General features: G+C 42.3%; 1 protein-coding gene across 2 annotated transcripts in view; it reads right to left on the bottom strand.

Annotated features, from left to right (window-relative positions):
• TMEM135 (transmembrane protein 135) overlaps positions 1-25,503 on the bottom strand; it is a 152,888-nt gene that overhangs the window by 111,495 nt on the left and 15,890 nt on the right. Inside the window, exons 1-3 of one of the 2 annotated variants that reach the window (XM_026034923.1) lie at positions 24,543-24,618; positions 22,003-22,095; positions 7,644-7,677 (exon numbers count right to left, since the gene is read on the bottom strand). In XM_026034923.1, the coding sequence (XP_025890708.1) occupies positions 7,644-7,677; positions 22,003-22,095; positions 24,543-24,562 (147 nt within the window). In that variant the 5' untranslated portion in view covers positions 24,563-24,618. Of the gene's footprint in view, positions 1-7,643; positions 7,678-22,002; positions 22,096-24,542; positions 24,619-25,503 lie in introns of those variants that run through there. The other variant, XM_026034922.1, reaches the window with a different exon arrangement.

Below are 25,503 nucleotides of genomic sequence, written 5' to 3'. Positions count from 1 at the left end.
AGGTATAGAGCTCACCCATTTATGGCATCCAATTATGAATTTCACGATAAAACTTTGAGAGAGTGCCTTGAGGATTTATCAACTACAGCAAAAAGGGCTTAAACCTGATTATTTTATAACATCTGCATTTCATTCCTAAGGAGTTTGGAAGTGCTGATCACAGAACACACTTCCCCCATTGTGGGCAAAGTCACCACAACAAGCTAAATGATTCCATTAAAAGGTTATTTTTTTCTTCTGCTTATGTGCTGCTGGAATACATCTGAACCTTTCTGTCACTCTTTAAAGCACTCATTTCTTCTGAGTAATTTCCAAATTCCTCCAAACTACTCAAAAAATCGCTCCTTTTTAAGCAAGCTATATAACTTCATTAACATCATAACAGAAGACATAAAAGCAGAGGTGCAACAAGCTACTGAAGAGTTGGCATTTTTCCGCAAGCACAAGACAACTTTCCTTTTCCACATTCTTAATTCCAAACCCTTCTCATTTAACTTTAATTACACTTAACCAAAGGAATTTCTTACTTCTGCTCTGAAGTTTTATCAGCTGCTTTTATTCCAGAACTCATTTCAGCAAACACTGGCACACCTACGTACTACAGCACAGGAAAACTTACAATGAATAAGTTAATTCCCTAATAATAATTCTTCACAACATCACAAAAACCAAAGCGACAGAAGTGAGTAACATATATATTCTAGTTGTTACGCTAATATTTCATTACATAAGCCATTACATAAGGATTTTTCTTCCTTTGAGACAGCTTGAGAAAGACAATTTTGCTTTTCACATGAAAGCTTCATTTGCAAAATAATCCAAAAGCTATTATCCTGAGGACACTATATCTCATTATCCTTCATATTGTAATAAAAATAATAGAAAGCATATAAATACTAAAATTACCCCCAAATCCCTACGTTCTCACTAGAGCACATTATGGGTGAGTCGGTCGCGTGTTCTCCAATATGAGATTTGCTCTTTAATTTGAAAGGGGAAAAAAAAGACTTTCGATCGTGATGCCTTTTCATGAGCTTGGTAAATCAAGTTATATTTAAGCCTTCTGCTGTCAAATTGTTTTTTGACTGAATCCCTGCCCTGTGGCATCCACCACGGTCAAACCATTGGGATCTGGGGAATGAGCAACCAACTTGAACCCTAAGACAACTGCCTGACTCGCGAAGCCCGTGGTGTGAACGGCACACGATCATCCAATGTCTCTCCTACGAAATGAAAAAGATGGGACTGCTTTCCTTTCCAAGTCCTTTTTCAAGGAAGGTGCAGGCAACAATGAAGCTGAAAATACAGAAGAGGCTCTTCCAAGCAACAACTTAGCAGAAAAATATTATTCCTCACACAGGGGCAGGAATCAAAGGATGTGGCTTAACCTCATAGAAGTGGAAGCAAACACCCCTTCATGAAATCCCCAACTACTAGCTACACTAATGGCCAAATGTTACCACTAAATGTGGACTCTCAAGTGATATGAAAGCTTAAGAGACATTAAGGTGAAGACACATCTTCAAACTTCACCCTCAGAGCAAACACGACTCTTGAGATGGATGCCTAATTTGAAACCAAAAAGGGCTTGTTTCTTGTTAGCACTAAAGACTTCTCCTTCAGGAGGTGGCAAGAGTTCAAGAATTATGAACTGCAGGGAGCAGAGGGAATCAGAGCAGCCATGTGCACTTCCCAGCAGGAACTCTGCCCATTAAAGCTTCCTTTCAGACAACAGTTGTCATTTTTGCTCTTCTTTTACCCAAGCAGCAATAGCTGAAGATTAAGCTGCACATCATTTTAGTCCACTGTCGCAATATATCTCAAAATGAGAGTTTGTCTGCTGTGCAGGAAGAACTACTATTTATCATGCAGAGTCTTATCACAGAGTGTTTTTTCAATGAGGAGAGGAAAAAAAAAAAAAAGGCACTTTCATGGAAAACTTTCTAATTCATTTTTTTCTCTAAATTAATCAGGAATATCAATGTACATATGTTTCTGGTTTATAAAATAGAAAGTGAGAGGTCAGATCCACTTTCCTGGGAAATGGCATCGCTGAAACACAGATCCGGTAAATCTATCGGTCTCCCCTGACTCTGCGTTGCCTCCATCTTTTTGGCAAACACAGAAATGTTCCAGATGTTCCAGGGGAGAATTAAAGGTTTTTTCAATATCTCTTTTGTTAAGTTTAAGCATAAAAAAATTCTTGTGTTACAATAAATCAACTAATATATTTGGTTACAAAGTTAACTGTCAAAACAACAGCAACATATTAAATGCCTACAATTCTACAGCACTGTCAGTTAAAGGGTGACAACAATAAATCTATTCTAAAGGATATCTCTCAACGGCTACATAATGTTCTAGAGCATATGACAACACGAGGTGGTAATTCCATCAAAAAGTTACAAATTGCATAACATGACAAACACGATTATATAGACAAACAGCACATTACTGGAGAAAATACAACAAATTCCATTTCTATTCTTCATAACATCCTCCTCCATTTATCTGCAACAGGCACAAGGGATTTCTTGAAACATTTGCAACAATCCAAACACATTTGTAAATTTGTGCGGAGAACCCTTGATAAATTGGTAAGAAATCCCTTGGGAACACTCAGTGTTGGATATGTTGGGTGCTCATGACTCTTCCTTTACAAATTAGCAGTTTTCCTTCAGCAAAAAGGCCACAGGATCCACAAAAGCACCGCTGGAAAGCGGGGGTTTCTGCTGCTGTTTTTTTGCCGCCCTGGCATCTCTCACCTCTCACTCCTTCATTCCTCCACACACCTCATCCCAAAGCATGAAACAGCACTAAGGAGCTGACCGCTAATGGAGATTGATGCTGGAAGGCCCTTGGGCTCAGACATTTAAACCATGTTTTATATTTCACTGCAGTTCAGACTTGGTGTCTACCACGCTGCTCAAGTGTCCTATGTATCACTAGTGGTTTTGGTGCAGTCTTTAAATATCAAAAAGCCTGAAGAGTTAGAAATCACAAGAACTTCCATCCTGCAGCACACACACGATGATCTGGGGAGGAAGCCGTGACTGAAGTGCACTGGTTACGCTAGTCTCATGGCATGATTTCTCAGGGATTTCTTTTTAAATGTATGTCAAAATTGTGAAATATACTTTTGGAACAAGCATTTCAAGCCATAAGAGCACAACTAACACCCCTTCTTTGCACTGAATAGCTGGAATAAACGAAAAAACGGTCAAAGTGAACCCAGATTTGTTCTGCTTATGTAAGTCAAAAACAATTCAGGAGTGAAATTACTTGGGCTACTTTAAAAGAACAAGAAATTTTCTGTTCAATTAAATCACTTGTGCTCCATAATTAATATACAGAAGCAGGACATCACCCCAGAACACATCTGCTTATTTAGTTCAGTATTCGCTTAATGTAAACAGTATTTTTAAGCATTTTTAAGGACTTAACTGGATTCCAAACAGTATGCAGCATTATTTCTAAAATGACAGAGGAAAAGAAAGAAGTCAGTATGTCCAAGAGGAACTAAGTAACTACTTAGGTAGCCTCTCACCGTCATTATTAACTTTGCTACAGAAGCTCTCAGGAATTTGACAAACAGCGTCATAAGTTTGGATTTACAAAATTGTGAAGGACAAACTCTCTCTATATATATTTATACAGAGAAAAGTGTGTGTGTGTGTGTGTGTCTGTGTGTATACATAGCTATACAGAGATACAGGCTCCTGCCAAACTTCTCCTCGTGTCAAATGCAAGAGAATTCATCCCTCCTCTCCCTGCAGCCCATCACTTTCTTGCCACCTGCTCTCTGCCTTTGCTGGTGCCTTCTCACCGCGTCACCCTCCTCCTACGACACCACCCACTTCCCACCCACCCAGGCCTTTGGCTGCAGTAAATTCTAACTAGGCACCTTAGTTTTCACTTGTGTTTCGCTGCTTATTTTTCCTCCTATCTTTCTCATCTCATTTTCTGAGCCTGTATTTTTCCGCTCCCTAAATCCCTCTCGTCTGACCGGAGCCGTTTCCTACCCTTTTTCCTTCCAGTGCCCCAAGGAGACCAGTCTGCAGCAACCCGGCTGTGTTTCCATCCAGCTGCCTGATGCTTCACCCTCGCACTGCTAAACCCGTGACCTTCAAGGCCAACCAAATTTTAACGTTTCCAACTTTGCACGTGTAAAACCAGACAGTCAATATAGTAACAAAACAAAGGAAATCTTGGATGCAATGATGCAGTTTACATTTCAAATATAAAATGTAGAGAAACTTTCTCTGATAAAGAAAATGAACATACATTATAGTTCAGCATATGGGACAATAACTGTCTTCCTGGAACAGCATTTCTGAGACAACATACTGAATTCCCTCAAAATTTTTATTTCTCATTGTTTTTATCAAATTGGACCTGGACAATATTAGTCTCTTCCTGTCTTGCCCTTCTCTTTGTATTAAAGTCAGTCATGCCTTTGGCTTTCTCCTCAACACAACCACCTCTGCTCAAGAAGCCAAAACCAAAGTGTTGAGCTGCTCACAAGTCAAGGGCATCTTAACTGTTTGCAACATAACATCTGTATTTCTTATTTATGGGCACTCATAGATTAATATCATCACATTTTCAGACAGAAATAACTTGAGGGGTTGCATTTCACTTCCACCTTTGCTGGACTCCTGGAGTTCCTTTTGATCTCAAATGATTCATGAAGGATCATCTCATATGTTCATCACGGGATTTTAGAAATTTCTCAACTTCAACACGTGCCATCTAAAATGGTACTTTAAAGTGTTCCTGCCTGGTGTCCAGGAAGGACCTCTGCAACTCTGCTCCTTGGTATTACAGACGGTCACTTCTCAGGCTACCACTGGTTAAAAACTCCCAGGCCCACATCCCCAGTGTTGGAGCCCAAGAGTATTAACTTACGTCTAAAAAATGTTGACTGTCTTCCAGGGAGCTCAGATGTTGATTTTAGATTCTCCATATCAAAACTGAGACCCTACAGATCCTTCACTGCTATGTTCAATTCCAAATCTAATTCATCAAAAAATAAAAAATAGAGTGTCCTGCAGCAGTAGTCTCAGTTTAGCAGAAAGCCAGTTTAAGAAAGCACTTGCATTAATTTTTTCCATACAGTGTAACAAACCTTATTTAATCTATCATTTTATTGTGTAAGGAGTAAGGAAATGCATCTAGGCAGCTCAGCCTTGCACTAATAACATTCTTACTGCCTCCACTCTAGCCAGGACACCTGCTCCTATGTTTTTGGTAAGTGCCACAATAAAATCAATACAGACATCACCTTTCAGAGCAAGAACAGGGCCTAGACCTTGGGCTTCAACATTCTGCTGCGCTTCACCCCTTTATCATGAAGAAGCAGCTGTACATTAAAATAACTCAATACCACCAAGCCCCTTTCACTGAGTCAATTCATCCCAGGGGTTAAGTTGTCTTTAAGTGTTAACGGGACACTAGAATATAGAGAGTTTTCCGATTTTGAAAACTCTAGTGTGGCTCTAAAGACTCCCTGCAGCAATAGTCAATACTTGTAACTACAGATACCTGCTGCCTCAAAGGACAACGGGCACATGAAGAATCACACAAAAAGCCTCAAGTACCTCTGGACATTATGGACTTCAGCAAAACATGAAGAACACACACAGAGCAAGCCTTGTTCAAAGAACAGATGAACAGATATTGACACTAGTTTCATAGGGAGCCAGCAAAGCAGTGCATTTCACTTCCATTCTGTATTTTCATTGTGTAACAGCTAACTTAAGAGTATCTAAGTGTAAAATCTAGATATCACCAATTAAAAAAAAAAAATCTCCAACATTGAGAACAGGGTGCAGCGCAATCTCCAGGCAATTGAAAACCTTTTAAAAGCACGGTAAATTTCTGAGTAAATCTTATCGCGCCCTATAAAGCTCTCCAGCCCAGGAAGGCAAACACAGGAGGGAAGCGCTTTGCTAGCGAGGAGGTTACGCCGCAAGCAGCAGTTTGTCCAGCGCCCCTCTGCAGCTCTCAATTCCCCACCGATTCAGGACTACAATAAACCACGGTGCTGAAGACCACGTTGGTGGCATCAGAGTCCTCCTAGCAGCACCAGATGCCAGCCCTGCCCAAGGCCACGCAGCGCCGAGCGCAGGGGCCGCGAGCGGCCCGGGATAAACCCAGGTCTGCGCCAAGTTCGCTGGTCACTCTCGGATCGAGGAAACTCCAGGGTGTTCCTTTTCAGCACATCTAATTCACCTCTGCCTTGAAGGTCCCATTCCAAGAGGACAATGACAGGTCCAACTAGGTAGCACCACCTTTATAACCTATGCTCCCTTCTGCAAGTATTTTCTGGGTAGCTGCTCTTCCAATTCAAGAAGAACATCAAGTTTCCAGTTAAGTTATTCCTCAAAGAATGCAACTTTCTTCCCATTTGTTGAGGTTCTGAACATCTTCTTAGAGAGAAGAATTTATCAGCTTCTTAAATTAAGTAAAAAATGCTTAGAAAAGTCTTAGAAATAAAAAAGCCCCAAAGTACGGGCTATGATATTAAATTCAGTACCCATACAAAGTTGTTTTTAAAAAAGTAGCGAGAAAAAATTTAAGGTGAAAATTAGTTTCTCTACTTTTGAGGTCTATAAGCTGTAGCCAYGAGGATCTGTAACGACAGGCAATACATGAACACAGAACAAACCAAGAAACAGTTCCTGGCTAAAAGAAATTATTAAATCCCAGAAGCAGAGAGAAGAATATTAACTAGTATTGCAGGTGCTTGTAGGGAGATTCCCCAATGTTTACCTGTTTGCACGCCTAAAATATCACCTCCAAAAGCCTGCTCAGGCCTCAAATCCTTCAGACTGTAGTGGTCACCAGACGACTTTACAATGATGGAAGTGAAGGTCTGAACTTGATCTTCAGTGCTATTACCCTAACCCCCAGTGCAACACACGGCTCTGCGCCACCACCTTTACTCATGAACCTTGAAGGAGGAGGTTCTAAGTTTCCATTAGGCTACTGGGACCCCAATAAGTTTATACTGCATTTTAGAGCAAATACACTGAAATTCTTCCTTTAATAGTTTCTGCAATTCTTTACACAAGCCAAAAATGATAAAAAACTTAACCTAATTCTTTTGGAATAATAATTCCTCAAAAAATACGACCATATAATGTAAGCAACATATATTCAAAAAATGGTACTGGAGAAAGTACTATTTATATAAATCCATTACTCATTTATTTGAAAGAGATTGTAAGGAATATGTCAAAAATTTTAAATCAATATATCCACATGACAAAAAAAAATGTGTTTGCATGCACAGCATTTGAAATTAGTTGGAAAAAAAAGTAACTACAAAATTAAAGTATAAAGGTATTGGATACTCATTCACAGAGCAATATGACATTGTAATTCTGAGGAGACAAAAACACCCATTTTCTTGGGGCTGTGAGCACAGTGTAGTGAACTGTACTTCATCTTTTGCTCTGAAGCTGCTTCTATTATCAAAATTTGCTCTTGAGATAATTCTAGTTATCAAATCACACAGTTGGTAAAGAAAAATTTGGGAAGGATTAAAAGGCAATAAATCTCAGTATCAACCATTTTAAAAAATATATTTTTTCAGTGATCTTATATGTGTTTTACTCTTGAAATAAAGGACTGCTTACCTGATTAGCCATGTAAATTGTCAGCAGGCCTCTCCTGTAAACAGAAATGATAGAGTTAGTCACTGAATTAAACATTCCTTGCACACTGAAGGACATTTCAAGCATCAGAGTATTGTATTAAATGGGAGTGTTTAAGTGGTGCATTGATAGAAGATGAATCATTACCACTCCATAAGAAAAGAAGTACAAAACCAAAATAGCACCTTGATAGCACAGTGCCCAAAGCAGCAAGGAACCGCAGGAGCAAACTATACGTGTGTACATATTATAATAAAACCTACCCTGCACAGACTGCTCTGAGCCAACAGCTTCTGCACTCCCAGCTGAAACCCCTTTCCATGATAACAGAACTGTAACAACAGGGGCTATGGGTTACACTGGGTTGTGAACATGCCTAAGTTTCTGGTGTGCAGGCTTTTAATTTGCAATAAATGTATGTAATTCAGGGTGCCTTACCCATCCTGCCGGCATTATAAGGTAGTAGAAAGCACTTTCTACTGCTTTCTAAGAGCACTGGATATGTATATATATGTAGTACTTTATACTATGTATTTTTATACTATTACATGATGGACCAGTCCAGGCTTGTTCTGCTTGGCCACAAGATTCTACTTTTCTGAATTCATAAGCACTTAAGAGAACTGCACATTAACAGAGCTTCTCTCGGAATGACTTCAACCCTACAGGCAAGCAAAACAAAATCAGAGGCAGCAGGAAACAGCAGGTTTCCTATGGGGTAGTTCCCAGGCCTCTACCAGATATCTCCTCTTCCCCTCAAAAACTACAAAAAAAAAAAAGCCCCCAAAAAACCACAAACAATAAAACACACCAGGACACTCTATTCAATCTTTTCTAACATCTAACCCCGTACAAAGCATCCCGATGAAGGTTTTTGGGGGCAGGTATCCAAGGCAAAGGGATACATCCCCTCAGAAGCTTCAGGCCTTTCAGCCCCGTTGCAGCTGAGTGACAGAGCTCCTCTTTCTGCATCTCCTCCCATGCCGGTCGTGCTTGAGGAAAGAAAAGCCCAAGCTTCTCGAGAGGACGGGCCACAATTTTCTCATGAGAGCTAAACTATCAACTCAATAAATGTTGAGTATTCTGGAAAACATCGTAAGTCTATTAGCATCCTGCTGTAAAACACACACACCCCAGAGAAGCTATGCCAGCTACTGAATGACAGAATAGACCGATACGACTTTATAATGCGGTATTTTACCTTTATTTTGTGTGTTGCATAACATGATCATTATCTGTACACACAGTTTACACAGAGGATTCTCCCCCGCACGCCGACTTGCACACACAGACTGTTACAGCCTCCCACTTGTGTCGCACCACGTTGTAAGTACTAAAAACGTAAACTAGGAACTTGCTCTAACAAAGTTTTAGCTGAATGGGATTGAAATAAGAGCTGACCACAAAATGTGACCTGCTAATTGCAAAGACAAAGAAAGGAAAAGCGGCTAGAGAAGAGGAAGGAAAAAAAAAGTGGAAGCTACAATACAGCTGCAGCAACTGATATGAGAAGTTGTCAGAAGGAGGGAAAATATTCAGACATCCAGCGTGAGCAAGGAAGCAGCTTCTGGAGCTGGAAATCCAGAGAGCAACCAGCTGACATGATCCCAAAGTGCCTGGAGCTGGGCTGGGCATTTGCTGCTGCAGGAGGCCTTTCTGACGCACAAGCAGCTTGTTTTCTCCAAATTCCTTGTGGCACAGACTGAAACAGTCCCGGGTTTCTGGAGGAACCCAGCTGCCCCCTGCAAACGCGGGCCAGCAAGGCGACTAACTGCGAGCGAGCTCGACTGCTCGATGAAGTGGGTGGAAGTTCAGAAAACTCGCTCTGTTTTGTAACTGCTGACAGAAAACAGGGCAGAAAGAGGGAGCTCGTCCAAACAACAGGGTCACTGATACAACTCAAGGACTGTATTAAACCTGTAACTGGTAAATAAAAATATAACTGAGAAATAGTATTAGAAAAATAAGAAGTGATTACGTAACCAAAGATAATCACTCAGAAACGTGTAATTACTTGCTCTAAGGATCTTTACCAATGCTGAGAGAGGCTGGCGTTTCCCGCAGCAGCCCACGTGTCCCGTCCTGGGCATCAACCATGGGAGCATCTGCACCTAGTGGCAGCGTCAGCAGCGAGGGGCAAACAAGGTCACTGAGGTAAAGATCAGGGTAATGCACACAAATCCCTACTAGGTTTACTCCTCCATGCTTTCCTCTTTGTCCATTTTCTTTCAGAAGCCACTCTAAGATTTTAATCTCGGCACAAGAGCATCAGGTTATAGCATCCCGAGAGAGGCCTTAAGGGAAGAGAGGAGCTCCCAGCCCCTGCCTTCGCCTCTTTGGCTGCCAGCAGCCTCAGTTTGTGAATGACAGACACAAACTTTGATTTGGGAAAGAAAAAGGGGAGTTTGGGCACAATTCATGAAAGGCTGACAGACACTGAGCTCGAACAGGGAAGGAAATCAGTGTGCCGAAGAGCGGCGCCCGCGGAGGAGCCACGTGAGGATGGGCCTGCTCCACGCCCCCTACCCGCCAGCAGCTCCGAGAGCTCGATGCTTTCTCGGGAAAAGGATTAAAATTGGTTTTGGGGTTTTTGTTATTGTTGCCTTTTTAAACAAGCCTGATATCTTCTACCTGAAAGGGGGATTGGATGAAAGCAATCCCACTTCTGAAGGACTGTTTGAAGTACCAAAATGCTATTGTGTTTACCTCGTTTCCATCTGTTTGTTTTTTCTTGTGTGTCAGAGGACACGTCTCAAATTCCTTAACAAAGGGCATGTCATCTGTTACTGGGCAATTCCAATTCTCTGCATTCACTTTTTCTATTTAAATTGCAAGTTCCCTCATTCGTTGACATCTTCCTCCAGAAAAGTTTCGCTTGATAAAACTCTGACAATTTTACGATATGTCAGCAAAGATGTGAAAGCAACAGCTCTCCAACTACGGCCTATAAACACGTTGTTGGGATTGTACTGCCCAGAGGAAAGAGTCTGAGACAACTTTGTTTAAAAAAAATGATAATAATAAAAAGGGCAAATTAAGGGTAAATTTAAAATGGGCAGTAGCATAAAAACAGCAAGGAGGCCCAACGTTGCACACTGGCTGTATTAACAGAGCTGTAGGCAGGAGCTCAAGGGAAGTAATTAATCCCCTTTGCTTGGCACTCGCTAGACCACATGTGGAAAACCACATCCAGCCTGGGCTGCCCGGTGCGGGGAAGCTGCGGAGGAGCAGGGAAGCTGTGGAGGAGCTAGAGCGAGGTCAGTGGCCACCGGGTCCTGCCCCACGTCAACAGGAGGCCCCCAGGCTCTGACTTCCCAGCCTCTCAGCCTACACTCTAGGCCCTTCCAGACTCTCAGACTTCCCAGTGGAAGGCTGGGAAAGAACCAGCACAAAAAACAGCAGATGGGAGAGCTTGACTTGCCATGAGGAAACGTTAGGGACAGCCATGCCCAGAACAGCGGCTGTGGGGCCTCGGAGGGCTCCCTGGACAAGGCCCTGAGCTGCCCGCAGTCGCTTCAGCGCTGAACCCGCAGCACAAGATCCACAGGTCCCTTCCCGTCTCAGTCAGTCTGGGATTCCATGGAACAAAAAGGTGAAATGCCACTTCAAAATACTACCATGTGCTCCTACCACAGTCACCACAGTTGGTTATAAATTATTCTCATACTATTTACCTTAATAATTTGCATCCTCTTCTATCCAAGAATGCACGGATACTGCACGGACACTGCACGGACACTGGCATTGCCTACATCTTTGCCTTCATCTGGTATTTTATATTTGAATCATGGTAATTGGATCAAACCAACCACGACGTTTAAAAATAACTCCGATTCACACACACTCTTAAGTGTGTTGGAGGACTTCCACAAAAAATCTCACTGGCGGAAGTCGAGTGCTCCAAATCCCTATTAGATTATATAAACAAGTAACCATCCCAGTCTTGAAAAGGAAACACAGGAAATAAAAATCAGATTAAACATTTATTGCCCATCATTTAATAACGGCACTTCAAAATCAAAAATCAGTGAGATGAATCTGAACTCATCTTCCTGGGACTGGGATATTTCCAGTGCGCGGCAAAACCCGGTGCCCTTCAGCACAGAGCAACCCCAGGAACCTCCCTCTCAGAAGCGCCCAGGGCTCTGGCTCCAAGGAACAGCAAACCACCCCAAACATTAATTTTAAAAACCACAAGCAAGGTGTGTTTTTCCTACTCACTGCCCTAGTACTTTGCTGGAGATCAGATTTTTTTTTTTTTTTTTTTTTTTTTTAATGTCCGTCCTCTCTCTTTATTTGTCCTGATTATTTATGGTTTTCCTTAAACACACTTAGGGTTTACCTTAAATATAGAGCTGTTATTGAGCTAAGCCGGCACCTTTGCCTGAAGGTGGGATGAACCTTAAGCTATGCTTATGCTAACAGCACGTTTTACAGCAGTCAAACGTATTTGTTTTGCTTCACTCTGAAGGAATTTAAGACACTTTAAACAGCATCTGGGCAGAGGGCAGCTCTACAGAAGCTTTCCAACAAAACACAAAATACATCATACATAAGCACACCTATTCTCTCAATAGCCACAGAAGAGAGGTAAAAAACTATTTTTTTAAAATCTATATCTCTCAATACTCACTCCTCTGTTTAATTTTTTTCTTAGTCTTTCGTGCTTTTTACAATCCTGTTTTTTGTGGTCAAAACCAACAGGTGAGAGGCCCCAAAGGCCAGGAGAGGAGGGCAGCAAGGTGGACACGCACCCCGTGAACAGGCACCTCTTTCTGCCAGCACAGCTCTAAGGTGTCGGCCGCAGCTCTAAGCCATTAAAAATCACATGAGTGGGAGCAGAGAAGGTGCCAACAGTGGGGCCATTATATCCAGACCCCATAACCGGCCACTGCCGCTGCCGCGCCAGCAGCGGGGATGGCTGGAAGCAACACAACGGTGGGTAAAGAGGCATCTTTCTGTCTGAAACGAAGAGAATCGGCTCTCTGTTGAAGCAGCCCTCCCTGACAGCTGATGTGTCTCCTCCTACAAGCTGCATTTTGCAGTTGAAGAGAGAAAACAAGCAAAGCTGCTAGGCCGAGTACAGGGTTAGCAGTGCTATAAAACCTCCTAAGCAAAGGTCCGGACCGAAGAGCCACCTTCCTATCCCTCCCACTCTGATTTTTCGAACTTATTTTTCTTGGGACCTACATGACAAGATTTGGGCAACAAACAGCTTCATACAGCAAGGGGTGTATGAATTTGAATCTTATGCATAAGCAGTAAATGCAGCATGTTTATTGGGTCTGCTCCATATTCACCCTGGGTTTAATCAGAAATCATTTTTCTTATTTTCTAAGTGTTTAAAAAAATCCTCATATAAAAATACCTGCAAAAGAATCAGTAGATTCAAAGGCAGCCATGGAGAGCAAGTTGGTCTCTTGACAGAAAAAAAGACAGCTTCTGTCATCCTGACTCACCACAGTAAAGCTAGAAAATGTTATCTTTTAAAAGGGGAAGAAAGGAAGAGTTAACTCTGGCTTTAATTTCTGAACATAAACTAAGGAGCAAACATAATAGCTTGTAACGGCTCCCCAGACAGGATTTGTGGTCTGCAAAAACAGGAAGAATTCCCCCCTCAAACACACTGTAAAACACACCACTTCATAACTCGCAGAACTAAATCAAACACACAAATCACAGGTTTCTCTCTCAAAAAAAAACGCAGAATTAAGGGGTTTTTCCTCTGCTCTGTAGCAGCTTGACACCAACAGCTAACCACCTATAGATCTGAAGCTGCGATTGCATCCCTGTAATAACAGAGGTGCTACAGATTATGTCGAGGGTATCATTAATCTCTCACACCCACCAATTTCCTACTGACAGCTGGCGGCCAGCAGTGAAATCCTGGTGCACAAGTTCACTTAAAATCAGCAGGAACGGTTAAGCTTTCAAAATAATACAGAAAATTATGAAAACAGAACTAAGCAATGAGTTTTCAAAAGAAGAAAGCCATTAGTTTTGAGCTTAGTGAATACTACTAGCAAGTCTTTCACACAAAGATAATGTGCCAGCACAAAACTTCGTGTCAAAAGACACGTTTTAAGGATCCACATTCTACTTTATTTTTTTTTTTACAATAAAAATATCAATTTCACTTCTTTTTGTCTAAAGGAGGAAAAAGACATTTCACAGTTTGGGAAAGCAGGAAAATGAAGCTGCTCAAAACTAAATGTTTGCTTTGAACATGCTACATTTCAAACAAATCGTATTTTTTTTTCTTCCAGATACTCAGATTTTGTTATTCTGAAAAGAAATTAAACTCCACACGATCTATGATTTGAGCATAGGCCAAGGAAAGGATATGAGAAAAATAAAAAAGGTACAGAAGCCAAAAAGAAAATACGTTCACAGTAATACATTCCAGTGAAATTAGCACCAATAATTCTTACCCGGTTCTTGGTTAGCATACCACAAGATAACATCTAATGTTTAATTTTCGAACTGTTTTAATACTCTATACAGATTTTCTTTCACTATTCCTTTCTTCCTCCTCCTCTCCCACTTCTTTAGTGCCTATAGAGCTGGAGTCAAAACAAAGACTGACCTACAGAGGGAAAACAAACCTCTTCAACAGAGCATGACTTAGCCTCTAAGCAAGATTTCTTGAGAGAGAAAAATTCAGATTAGGCTCATAAAAAACAAACGATGAGACAACAACAGAAGGATAACACACTAAATCTCCAAAGAGAAATGAATGATTTGAAGTGATTTTCTTTTTTGCAAATACGAATATTACCTGGTATGGAAGGCATTAGACAGAAAAAAAATACCCTCCAAAAATAAAACAAAGAAATCATTTCTTTGGACCGTTCACACTAATAGAGAACCATTACCATCAGCTCAGTCAACAGCCCATTTTTTCCCCGGGCACCCTCTCAGTCACGTACAACATGGGCTGCTTGGCCTCTCTATCACAGAGGCTGAAAAATGCCATCACTTTTCCAGCAAAACTGTTTGGGGCTGCTCAGCAAGGCAGGGCAATTATCTCGGGGTATTTTGCCCTCGCAGTCACTACTGTATCGTGACAAACACAGACCCTAGGAGAACGAGCCACATAAAACTCTTTATAAAAATACCTGAAGCAACAAATACAGTTTACTGAACATTAAACAATAATTTAAAAGAAAACACTAAACAAATCATTGATTAACAACACAGCTGAAGTACTAACCATGCAACAGAGTTTGGGCAGAATGGTGCAGCTACAAGTTTAAGTAGCCAAAAGATGTTTTGCCATCAGTTTTCAAATTGTTTCAGCCTCTTACCAAGGCAGGACTGGTCTGAATCTGGAAGCTCATGAGACTTGGCCTAGGCTTGTCCTTCTTTCCCCAGGATCTGTCTTCCCTGCTTTTCTGACAGACTGCTTTAACACTACACACGTTATCAAGAAGTTTCAATCTGCAATGGAGGTCATCTGATCAGAAGAAACAGTCTGCAATTCATAGGAGTTAAAGGAAATTAAATGTTTAACTGCCCCGGGGAAGGGGAGCAGGATCTCTGGCCACAGAGCCCCTCGGAGATCTTCACCACGAGAAACCCTTGCGCGGACGGACACAAAGTCATTCCCAGAGGAGCTGAGGAGAAGAAACTGCCCAACAGAAATTAGGCTTTGGGTACGAGTCTCACAGCTAATTTTCTAGGGGTGTTATGAAATTAGAGGAGGTTGATTATTTATATGTTTTATGCCCTAACCAGCAACAGGATATATGTGCATTTCACATGGTAAAAAGCTTCCAAGTACCTCTTATCTGAATTATTTAAAAGACAATATCTCAAGAGCAGAGCTGAGGAACCTGTGAGAGAAGGTTCCCTCAGAAGACCTAAGGCCACTGTAGCACAACAGGCCCGGATGTTCTCTCTCAAGTGAATGTCAAGCTTCTCGCTGCTCCATCAGCCAGCCCTGTTGCCAATTCACCTGAGCAGCCCTTGAGGTTTGCTCCATATTAACAAAATACCAGGAGCTGCACGTTACATCCAAGCAACCAGGCACAGAAGATGAGAGCAGCAGATGGTGTTGGCTTAAGTCAGAGAGTCCTAATGAGCGTCTCCTGCTTTGCTAGCACCGAGGGCACAGAACAGAGCAGCTAGTTCAGTGCCTGTCCTGCAATAAGCCAGGCCAGTCTTGCAGAGCCATTTCGGCTTCAACAGTGTTCTGTATTTCCTGTACTCTGTGTTTTAGTGTTTCACCTGGAGCTATTTCAACCCAAGAGAAAGACCACAACAGCAGCCGTTGCCACACGATGAGGAAGCAGAGTGAACACAGGCTGCAGAACTCAGCGCCACCGCAACAGCAGGCACAGGAGCCCCCAGGCAGCCACGTCCAGACACAGGCCGGACATACAACCCCAGACAGAAAAGCCAACTCCCTGCTCCCTACCAGTTTTATTCACCAAAAAAACGTTGAGACTTGTAAAACTGCTTAAGTGGGAAGAGCTACGTAAAGTCACATACTCATAAAATGCAGGAAGCACAAATGGTTTCCAGAGTTCATTAAAGGAGGCAGTTTTAACTGGGCAGCTACTTCAGCAAAGGGAGGACACAGGTGACATCCTGCAAGCAACGGAGTCTCTGCCTGACCCACCATCGCTTTCCTTGGCCACGGGTCTGCTCCATAATCCAGCCGCAGTCCAGAGGGCATTGTGGAGACAAGTGACAGGGAAGCACCACCAGTTAAGGGCAAGAGCCAACAGAGCTGTGTTTTATCTGCGCTATCTGATGGGTGCGTTTTGTCAACCCCCCTCTATCACATTTGTCACTCTGCAGTTCAGATACAGAACCTGAACTGCCTCTATCCCTGTATCCTTTCATTCCTTCATCCTAACTGTGGACATCAACAACCACATATATACACATGAATCCTGCAGCCTGCTCCAGCCTGTCAGGAAATATGGTCCCCGCAATCAATCTTTTTTTTTTCTTACTTAAATGCATGCAGATGATCATTACTTTTGCTTTTAAGAAGTGGTGAAATGAGTCAATAAAATTTAAACAAAAGAAGTTTCATCTGTGTAAAGTCCCAGAAGATAAGTAAATTTCATAACAATTAGCCAAGAAGTTGCAAAAATGAACAACTCGGGAGAGGGATCAAGTGCACTGCTATAGGGCAGATTAAAAACACTGCAATACTCAAACCAGAGATTAACAATCAAAGTTCCTATTACTTCATTACAACCCAATTTGTACAAAGTTTAAATGCCCTGGAATTCTTTCCCTCCATAAAATCAGGCTACAGCAGTCACTGGTTTCTCGCTCACTTCTAAACCACACGCAAGGGGGATTTCTGAGCAGATGAGAGTGAAACTCAGTCTGTTTGAATGGAGCATTCAAACCCACGTGGCTGCTGCCCTGTGCCCAGTGCTCTGGATGGCCCTGCTCGAGCAGGGGTTGGACTGGATGATCTCTACAGGCCCCTTCCAACCTCAACCATTCTGTGATTCTGTGATTTCTCCATGTAACACTTTACAAAATCCCAGGTTCAGGGCTTGAGGTCTGTTTACTGTATTGATTTAACTCCACAATTCATCAAATTGGTTGTACCTTGACCCTGCCTGGGCAGGCAGGTTGGAATAGATCCCCCAAAGGGCCCTTCCAATCTCAAACATTCTCCAATTCTGAAATTCAGGATTTCTTTCCAGAATTGACATGCAATGCTGTAACAGCACGTAAAAAAAGAGAGAGGGAGAGAAAGAGAGAAAGGATGGAGAAAAACGTGTTTAAAAACATAAAGTTATGTCAGGGGTGATTTAGGCCCACTGTTAGGGAAACACACAACGCAGACTAACAAGCTTTCAAATGTCAAACGGGGGTGGCCCTCAACAGGAGGCCGAGTACATCAGGAGAAGCCCAGTAGGAGCTGGGAGATCCTGTTTCTCAAAGAGAAATTATGCAAGTAATTATCAGAATAGTTCAGCCTTGGACTGGCAAGAGTTCCCAGCCTTTAGGTCCCACCACAACCCCACGTCAGAGGGAGCCGAGAGACACAGCTTTCCATGGAAACCCCCACGAAAGCCAGGCCCAAGCGACCTGCTGGGCCTCGCGTAGGCCCGCGGGCGAGCTCGGCACTGACGGGCAGCCTGCTCAGCCCTGGCCTTCCCTCTCTCCAGCAGCCACAGAGCAGCTAGCGCAGGCGTGAGGCACCAACCGAGCTGCTTTTTTGGATGGTACTGGAGATTAAGGCTAGAATAGCTCCCAAAACATGCAGCAAAACATTTCCAAATGCAGAAAAAGAGACAGACTTTGCGGGCGCCATCCCTCACACCAAGGCAGGTGCTAAAGTGCAACCCATTTGAAAATAGAATTACAGATTTACAGAATGGTTGAAGTTGGAAGGAACCTCTGGAGATCATCTAGTCCAATCACTCTGTTGTCCAGCAGGGACACCCAGAGCACGGGGCACAGGGTGGCAGCCAGGGTGGCTTGGAAGATCTCCGGAGAAGGAGACTCCACAACCTCCCTGGGCAGCCTGTTCCAGGGCTCTGTCACCCTTACAGGAAAGAAGTTCTTACTCACTTGGAGATGGAACTGCCTGGATTTCAACTTGTACCCATGGCCCCTTGTCCTGTTACTAGCCACTAATGGGAAGAGCTTGGCCCCTTCCTCCCTACATTCACCCTTCAGGTACTGGTACATATTGATCAGATCCCCTCTGAACCTTCTCTTCTCCAGGTTAAACCAGACCAGCTCGCTCGGTCTCTCCTCGTACGAGAGTTGCTCCAGTCCCTTAATCATCTTTGTTGTCCTCCACTGGACCCTCTCTAGAAGCTCCACGTCCCTCTTGTCCTGGAGAGCCCAGAACTGCACCCAGTAATCCAAGTGCGAACACATTTTGATTTGAAAACAAACCATGTTGCTTTTAACTGCTGCGGCTCAGCTCCACATTTCACAGTAACAAACACTCTAGGGAAGCAAAACACCAGAGTAACTTGTTTCCCTACTGGCTCTGCACGGCAGATCCCAACACCAAGGGCCATGTGAGCGGGACAAGCTCGGGTTCCTTCMCACCAGCAGGCACGGGGGAGAAGCCTTCCCAGCACAGAGCTTCCTCGCTCGGCTTCTCACCTGCAGGACACGGGACTCGGGCTGGCAAAAGCAGCTGCTGTGTCACAGTTTCCTTTGCCCACTTTTCCCTTCCTCCCCACAGGGATGTACTGGCTTCCTCACAATTCAATGTCAATCTGAACAGCTGTAAAACCTTCCGAGAAAGAGGAATTGCCATCTCGGGTCTAAATACACCACAGCATCGTTAAAAAGAAAAATAACAAATTTGTATTTAAATGCACAAAGCCACAGAAACCACAAAAAGGCTGCGTGTGTTTACAGCATAACAACACCTACTGCCACTGCTATGCTGCCATGTTCCGCCTTTATTTGGATGGGAGACTTGGGCAYTTTTGTCAAGCAAGGAAACCTAAAGAGCAACTGGATGTGCTGCGAGAAGAATAAATATGCAAATATTTGCAAAAATGCAAAAAATTCCACACTGATCTTCAAAAACTAAGCAGAGTATTTATGTAAGCAATATATGGTAATAGCTTTCTGTTTCCAGGAACACTACATACACACACACACAGATGCCCTCTATCAGCATGCACTGTATCRCTTTTAAAATACATGCAAAGTCTGTAAATATTTTCCTACCATTCAAGTATACCAAATTATTTTTGGTATAATGGAGGGAATGAAAAGCACCCAAACTTTTCAACTAAAAACACACTGCCAGTAGTAGCCCAGAGCCCGATTTTACGACCAAATTACAAAGGCCTCAAAGCTGGGGTTTTATAAAACAGTCAGTGACACAACTGTGCCCGAGCAGCGAGACAGGCGCCGCTCTCATGTTAACAGCCCCTACGTTAACACTGAGGCAGCCTGAGGGCCAGGGGGAAAATCCCAGAGGGATTTTCAGCACTTTTCAGTAGTTGCAGCTAAGACTTCCCTGGCTTAATTACTTGCATAGGGCACGAAAAGTAAATTGGTTAGGCAGGCAGYAAGACAATTAACTTCATTAAAACCCAAGTGTGGTTTATTTATCGCTTTTGTGATTCATTAGTGCATTAGATTTTAGACAAGAAGGGAACAAAGTGAGGTTTGCCCATTAGGTATTGCTAAAGACAATTTAAATGTTGTAATGCATTAGCAAGGATGCAAAGCACTTAGAGAACTTCACCTTTTTTTTCAAGATTAATCTCAGACACCTCAAATACTGGATCCTAACTGAACTACCAGACTTTGTCTTAGAAATTAGTCAGATACAATTGATTTTACACTGCCTTCAAAGCCTCAAAGCACATTTCCACTGCTCCATTCCCAGCCTTTTTAACAAATATACTCAGTTATTTCCTTGCTTTCTAACAGTCTCAGTGCTTCTACAGCAGAAGATCATCTTTCATTCAGAGTCACAGCTTTCCATCCCAACAGGCTCCATTCCTGTTGATGACACTTAGTAGGTTAAAATAACAAAGAAAAGCTAACTTTGAATTTCAAAAAACAGACAAAAGATATAAAATATTCATTTTTTTTTCAAATTTTTAAATGGTGCAAATACAAGTCATTCCTATCAAAACAATACTTAATCATGGGACTTGTACTTTTCTATCAGTATCACAGAGCATGCAAATATGCTGATTTTGAGTAAAAAACCCAAGTGCACAAAAACAAGTTTTGTTTCTACTCCTTTGCCTTTTCGAAACACCCCAATGAACTGGCCCTTCCAAGACAGAATAACCATAATCTATAATCACAAAGTCCACTGCATGGACATACTGCTGTGTTTTAGAAAGGACTGCTATGTCCTTTCTAAAGAAAAGTCTCTGCATAATAGACTGCAGCTCACCAGGTATATTTGCATTTCTTATTCCATTTTTTAATTTCTTATTCTTATTAATTTCTTATTCCATTTTTTAATGCCATTTTTCTTTCTCATGGTGGGTTACTATGCCAGTGCCATAAAAATTTACAGTTATATTTCAGATTATAATCCATCTAACTGGTAGAAAATATACTATAAAAAGTGTTTCCTCTTTAGAACCACAAAGCATCCAACTGATCTTTGAAAGACTAACTGCCCTTCTCTTCTTCCCATTTTTCTCCTAAGATTTGTAAAGGGCAGAATTCCCCCACACAAGCAGCAACACTCAGAGGAAAACCTGATTTACAAGCTAGTTATTCCAAAGTCTAGGACTGACAAGGGTGCTGTGCAAGCAAATGCCTGGGAAGGACTTAAAACAGGGCATCCGCTTGGGAAGAGAGTAAGGGATTAAGTCTGAGGTTGCTGCCAGCTGCTAGCTGCAATTCCAAAGTCCATGGATATCTTGATGAACTAAAACCAGGACTTTTCCCCTATCTCTCTGATTTCTCAACATACTTTTTTCACCATCTATATGGGAGGCAGGCAGGCAGATGGAAACATGGGGTGATACATTTGCAGCCATAGCCAAAGTGACTGTRTAAGGATGTTTCAGATATCCATAGTGACTAAAAGCATACTCACATTTCTACCCCTAAATTTTCCATTTTCTTTTAAGATGAAGAATAATTCCTCACCCTATCCTGTCATGTTCTCTTATGTGACTAACATGCACTTACTGCATGATTGAAGCATTGTTTTCATGGAACTGAGCATTGTATTGTGCACTGTTGCTACAAGCTACCCATTCGAGCTGGATTTCAAAACGCCAACATTCTATAAGCCAAGGTTTAATCTGCCACCTTTCACTGCCAGCTCACAAACAGCAGCTTCCAATTAGCCCTGGATCACTCCGGGGTTTTCTTTCCCACACTACAAGCCTTTTAATTAATGACCTTCCTGTTGATAGCAGAGCTCTGGCATTTTTCTTTAAGCGAAAACTTTAGCTTTTGGTAACACCACATTTCACCCTCTTCTAATTCTAATTCATTTCCCCGCCCCCCCCCCCCCACACACACACAAAATTCTCTTATTCCTCCATATAAACTAATGTCATGTTGTCAACTCATGTCATCAGTAACTTGCACTAGCGAACTCCTTTCCTGTGACTAACTACAAAGACTATTTAAGAAAATAACACACACACGGAGGCTATTTAGGCAATGATAACCAATCTAGACATTAAGCAAGGAAAAATAAAACTGACAACAAAAAAAGCTGTAGATGCATAGACTATTTCTCTACTGTGTCTTCTTAGACTTCAATTTAGGGTACAAAATACCCCATTTCAAATGGATTAGTTTTCCAGCATTTTGAAATAAAAACGACTGACTTGCCAAATGGCAAAGACAACAAATACATCCCGTGAAACTGAAAATGAAGAAACACAAGTTGTACCTGCTCTTCCTTTCGATGAGAATTGCCATGTAGGAAGCTGGTAAAGCAGCACCAAAGCCAGGAGACCAAAAGTAGAATTTTCCAAGCAGCTTTCTGAAAATGTAATTTAGACAAGTTAAATGCAAGTTGCGTGCAAAGACAGCAGAGCAATTGACACACAACACAGTTATTTTATCATAAAATCAGGTCTACTTACCATCAATATCAATTATATCCTTTGACATTCATCTTACTTTCTAAGTAAGTGCTAATTACAGTATATTTTCTACAGCATGGTAAATTTTTACAGTTTGGTAGTTCTCAAATGGGTTTCCCAGGTGCTTCATAACATTACACACCTGAACACTAACATGTCCCTTTCATTTGAGAGATTTCTTTCTTTAAGGAAGCTGTACTTCCAAGAGACTTGCAAATACATGTGCAGGAAGATGCGGCTTTTGGAGAATGCAATAAAATGAGCCGAGACAGAAAATCAAATCAAATTATTGCAATATACATTATGCTTTGAAGACAGGCAGAGTAACTAATACTAAAAACACTAAGTCACTCRTTTATTGAAAGGGAAGGAATCAACCTTCGCCTTGGCTCTCGATCCAACAGTGAAATCCCAGTCCTGTTAAGGTACACTGAAAGACTCAAATTCTTGAGCAAGATCAGATCAATTTTTTTGTGGCAAGATCAGGGTTCTCTTAAGAGGTCATATAATTCAAGTATCAAAGTTCTTCCTTTTTTGAAAAAACATTGAGAAAAATAATTAAACAAATAATGACTATGTTTGTGAAAATATTTGTATAAATTGGCCACTCAGAGTATGAAAARCAAAACACATTGGGCAGACCGTGGTGTCAACCATTGCATCTGTTCCGAGCACTTTCACCTCCAAACTCCACGGTGGCCAGGGACAGGACAAGGGGTAATGGGTACAAGTTGATACACAGGAAATTCCATCTCCATGTGAGGAAGAACTTCTTTCTTGTGAGGGTGACAGAGCCCTGGAACAGGCTGCCCAGGGAGGTTGTGGAGCCTCCTTCTCTGGAGATCTTCCAAGCCACCCTGGCTGCCACCCTGTGCCCCGTGCTCTGGGTGTCCCTGCTGGATCAGAGGGGTTGGACTAGATGATCTCTAGGGGTCCCTTCCAACCTCAACCATTCTGCAGCTCTGTRAAACTGACTCAAATCAGTACTTCAGGCACAGTGATGCTGCTCAAGCAGTGGCACTACCAGAGGCACTATCAGTCAAGCAGCACACAGGGTCACAAGGCAGTGCAGCCTCCTTTAAAAAGAAGGAAAATACAACAAACCAAACGCCAAACACAAAGGGTAGGAAAAACAAGTGGCAATTCTCCTTGACAGCATGAAAGAAGGAAGTAAGGTAACCCCTCCACATTGCCTTACTTCCACCCTCACTGTACAGGGCATAGCTAGCTCCATTCCCCACTCCTCCTGCAGGAACAGCGCTGTCAGCTTCAGCTCACAAGCRAAGAGAGCATCAGCAGCAAGGACGTGACAGCATTTCCACCTGCAGGGGGAAAGGTCCATCCAAGGATGTGACAGTAAATCCACCCGCAGGCGGAAAGGTGTCACATCCAAGGACGTGACACCAATTCCACCCGCGGCTACATGGGGATAACTCCTCAGKATGACGCTGCCAAATGCTGAGGAGCTAAAGGCCATTACCAGGACTCTTGGAAAGCAGYGACTGGATGAAGGTTCAGAGAAATCATTTTAAATTGCTTAGTAAGGATGAACACATCTCACCAGACACACCTGTTAGATAACATAAATGAATCTTCTGTGGGAAAGAAGCAGGAATTTGATTTCTTTTTGCATGGTTTTGAAGCCCTCTACTAAGGCTTAYGTATTTAATTTGGTGAGATTTCAGGAAAAAAAATAGTAAAGGCTTTACACTGCGTGAAAATATAACATGTCCAGTGAGTGAAAGTCATTTAAACTTTCGAAATAGGTAGAGTATTTTTTATTGTTGTTATTTATACAGTTATTATTATATGTTCTACAGTTAAAAGTGGGAACGAGGAATAATAATCCTTTTTTCAGATGATGCAGCTAGCTCTTTTTTGAACAACAGCGGTGATAAGCAAGGTTGAGTTCTATTAAACAAGCTAAAGCCAATCCACACATGGGCAAACTGAATTTTTAGGTGCTGAATTAGGTGCTAGCCTAACTGTGTCTTCATGGCGATAGYCATTTGTTTAATAAAACTGAGTATTAAAAAAAAGTTCTTATTTCACAGTCAGCCTGTGGCACATCTTTAGCAGGGATGATCACCCTCASTCATCTACAGAGCACTGTGCACATCCCTAATTCACTTGAAGCAAAAATAAGAATGAGCCAAATCAGCTCAAGCAGTTTAAATCGCTGCTCCCAGTCAGCAGGACTAATTTTGCCTAGAGGAAATGAGCAGAAGCTGATACAGCCCCTTGCAAGCAGCTGTAACAGTAACCCCTTCCAGAAGGAGAACATCTATCCACAGCCCAAGTCATTACTGCAATTGGATTTAGATGCTTTTGAAATTTTACCCACCTATGAAATGGAGAGGGCATTCATTAAACAATTCTTGAAGTTACTTAAATGGCAGGTTCTTGCCGAAAATATTACATCCTTGAAAATATTTGCAGCTGTTTCAGTTTTGGTGGATTTTCCTAGTGGAAAAGCATCAGAGAGACACGCTAGCACAGGCCAGGCTTCTCACTGACAATAAAATATCATATTTAGGTCTTAATTCAGACTTTGGACAGTCATGCACAAAAGTAACCAGAAAATCTCTTTCATTAATTGTTAGAGGGCCAACAAGTATTTTCCATGAGTATTTTCTATGTTATTAGACAGCGACCAATGATTTACTCAGATTTTAAAAAGGTGTAAACAGATGAAGGGGYCATTCTCCCCAGGAAACCTATCAAAACACCTCCTCCTTCATGGTGCAGAAGAAACAAACAGGCAACTGCTTCCAAAACAGCAACAGCCACTTCGGCCCAGCATCCCAGGGGAGGAAGAGGAACGAGGATCTGCAGCTTCTCACACCATGTGGCTTCCAAATTACTGCTGCTCCTGCTCTCTGGAAACTCTCCTGCCCAGAAGGGTTTGCAGGAAACTCTCCACCAGCCCAAAGCCCTGAGGAGGCTAGAGCTCCACAGAAAACACACACACATCTGCATACAAAAAGCTGGACTGAGATGGTTTTATCCAAAAAGGCCAGAATACACTTTACAGTTAGATATGATGCACAAAGTATAGCGTATGCAACCAGACTGCACAGATCTACCTAATTACAGAATAACAGAACTGTTAAGGTTGGAAGGGACCTCTAGAGATCATCTAGTCCAACCACCCTGCTCCAGCAGGGACACCCAGAGCAYGGGGCACAGGGTGGCAGCCAGGCAGGTTTGGAAGACCTCCAAAGAAGGAGACTCCACAACTTTCCTGGGCAGCCTGTTCCAGGGCTCTGTCACAGCAAAGAAGTTCTTCCTCACATGGAGATGGA

The sequence above is a fragment of the Nothoprocta perdicaria genome, unplaced genomic scaffold, assembly GCF_003342845.1.
Source record: "Nothoprocta perdicaria isolate Ctin4 unplaced genomic scaffold, notPer1 scaffold_152, whole genome shotgun sequence".
Taxonomy (NCBI): domain Eukaryota; kingdom Metazoa; phylum Chordata; class Aves; order Tinamiformes; family Tinamidae; genus Nothoprocta; species Nothoprocta perdicaria.
Note: the sequence above shows the minus strand (reverse complement) of the source record. Positions and strands in the feature narration are given on the sequence as shown.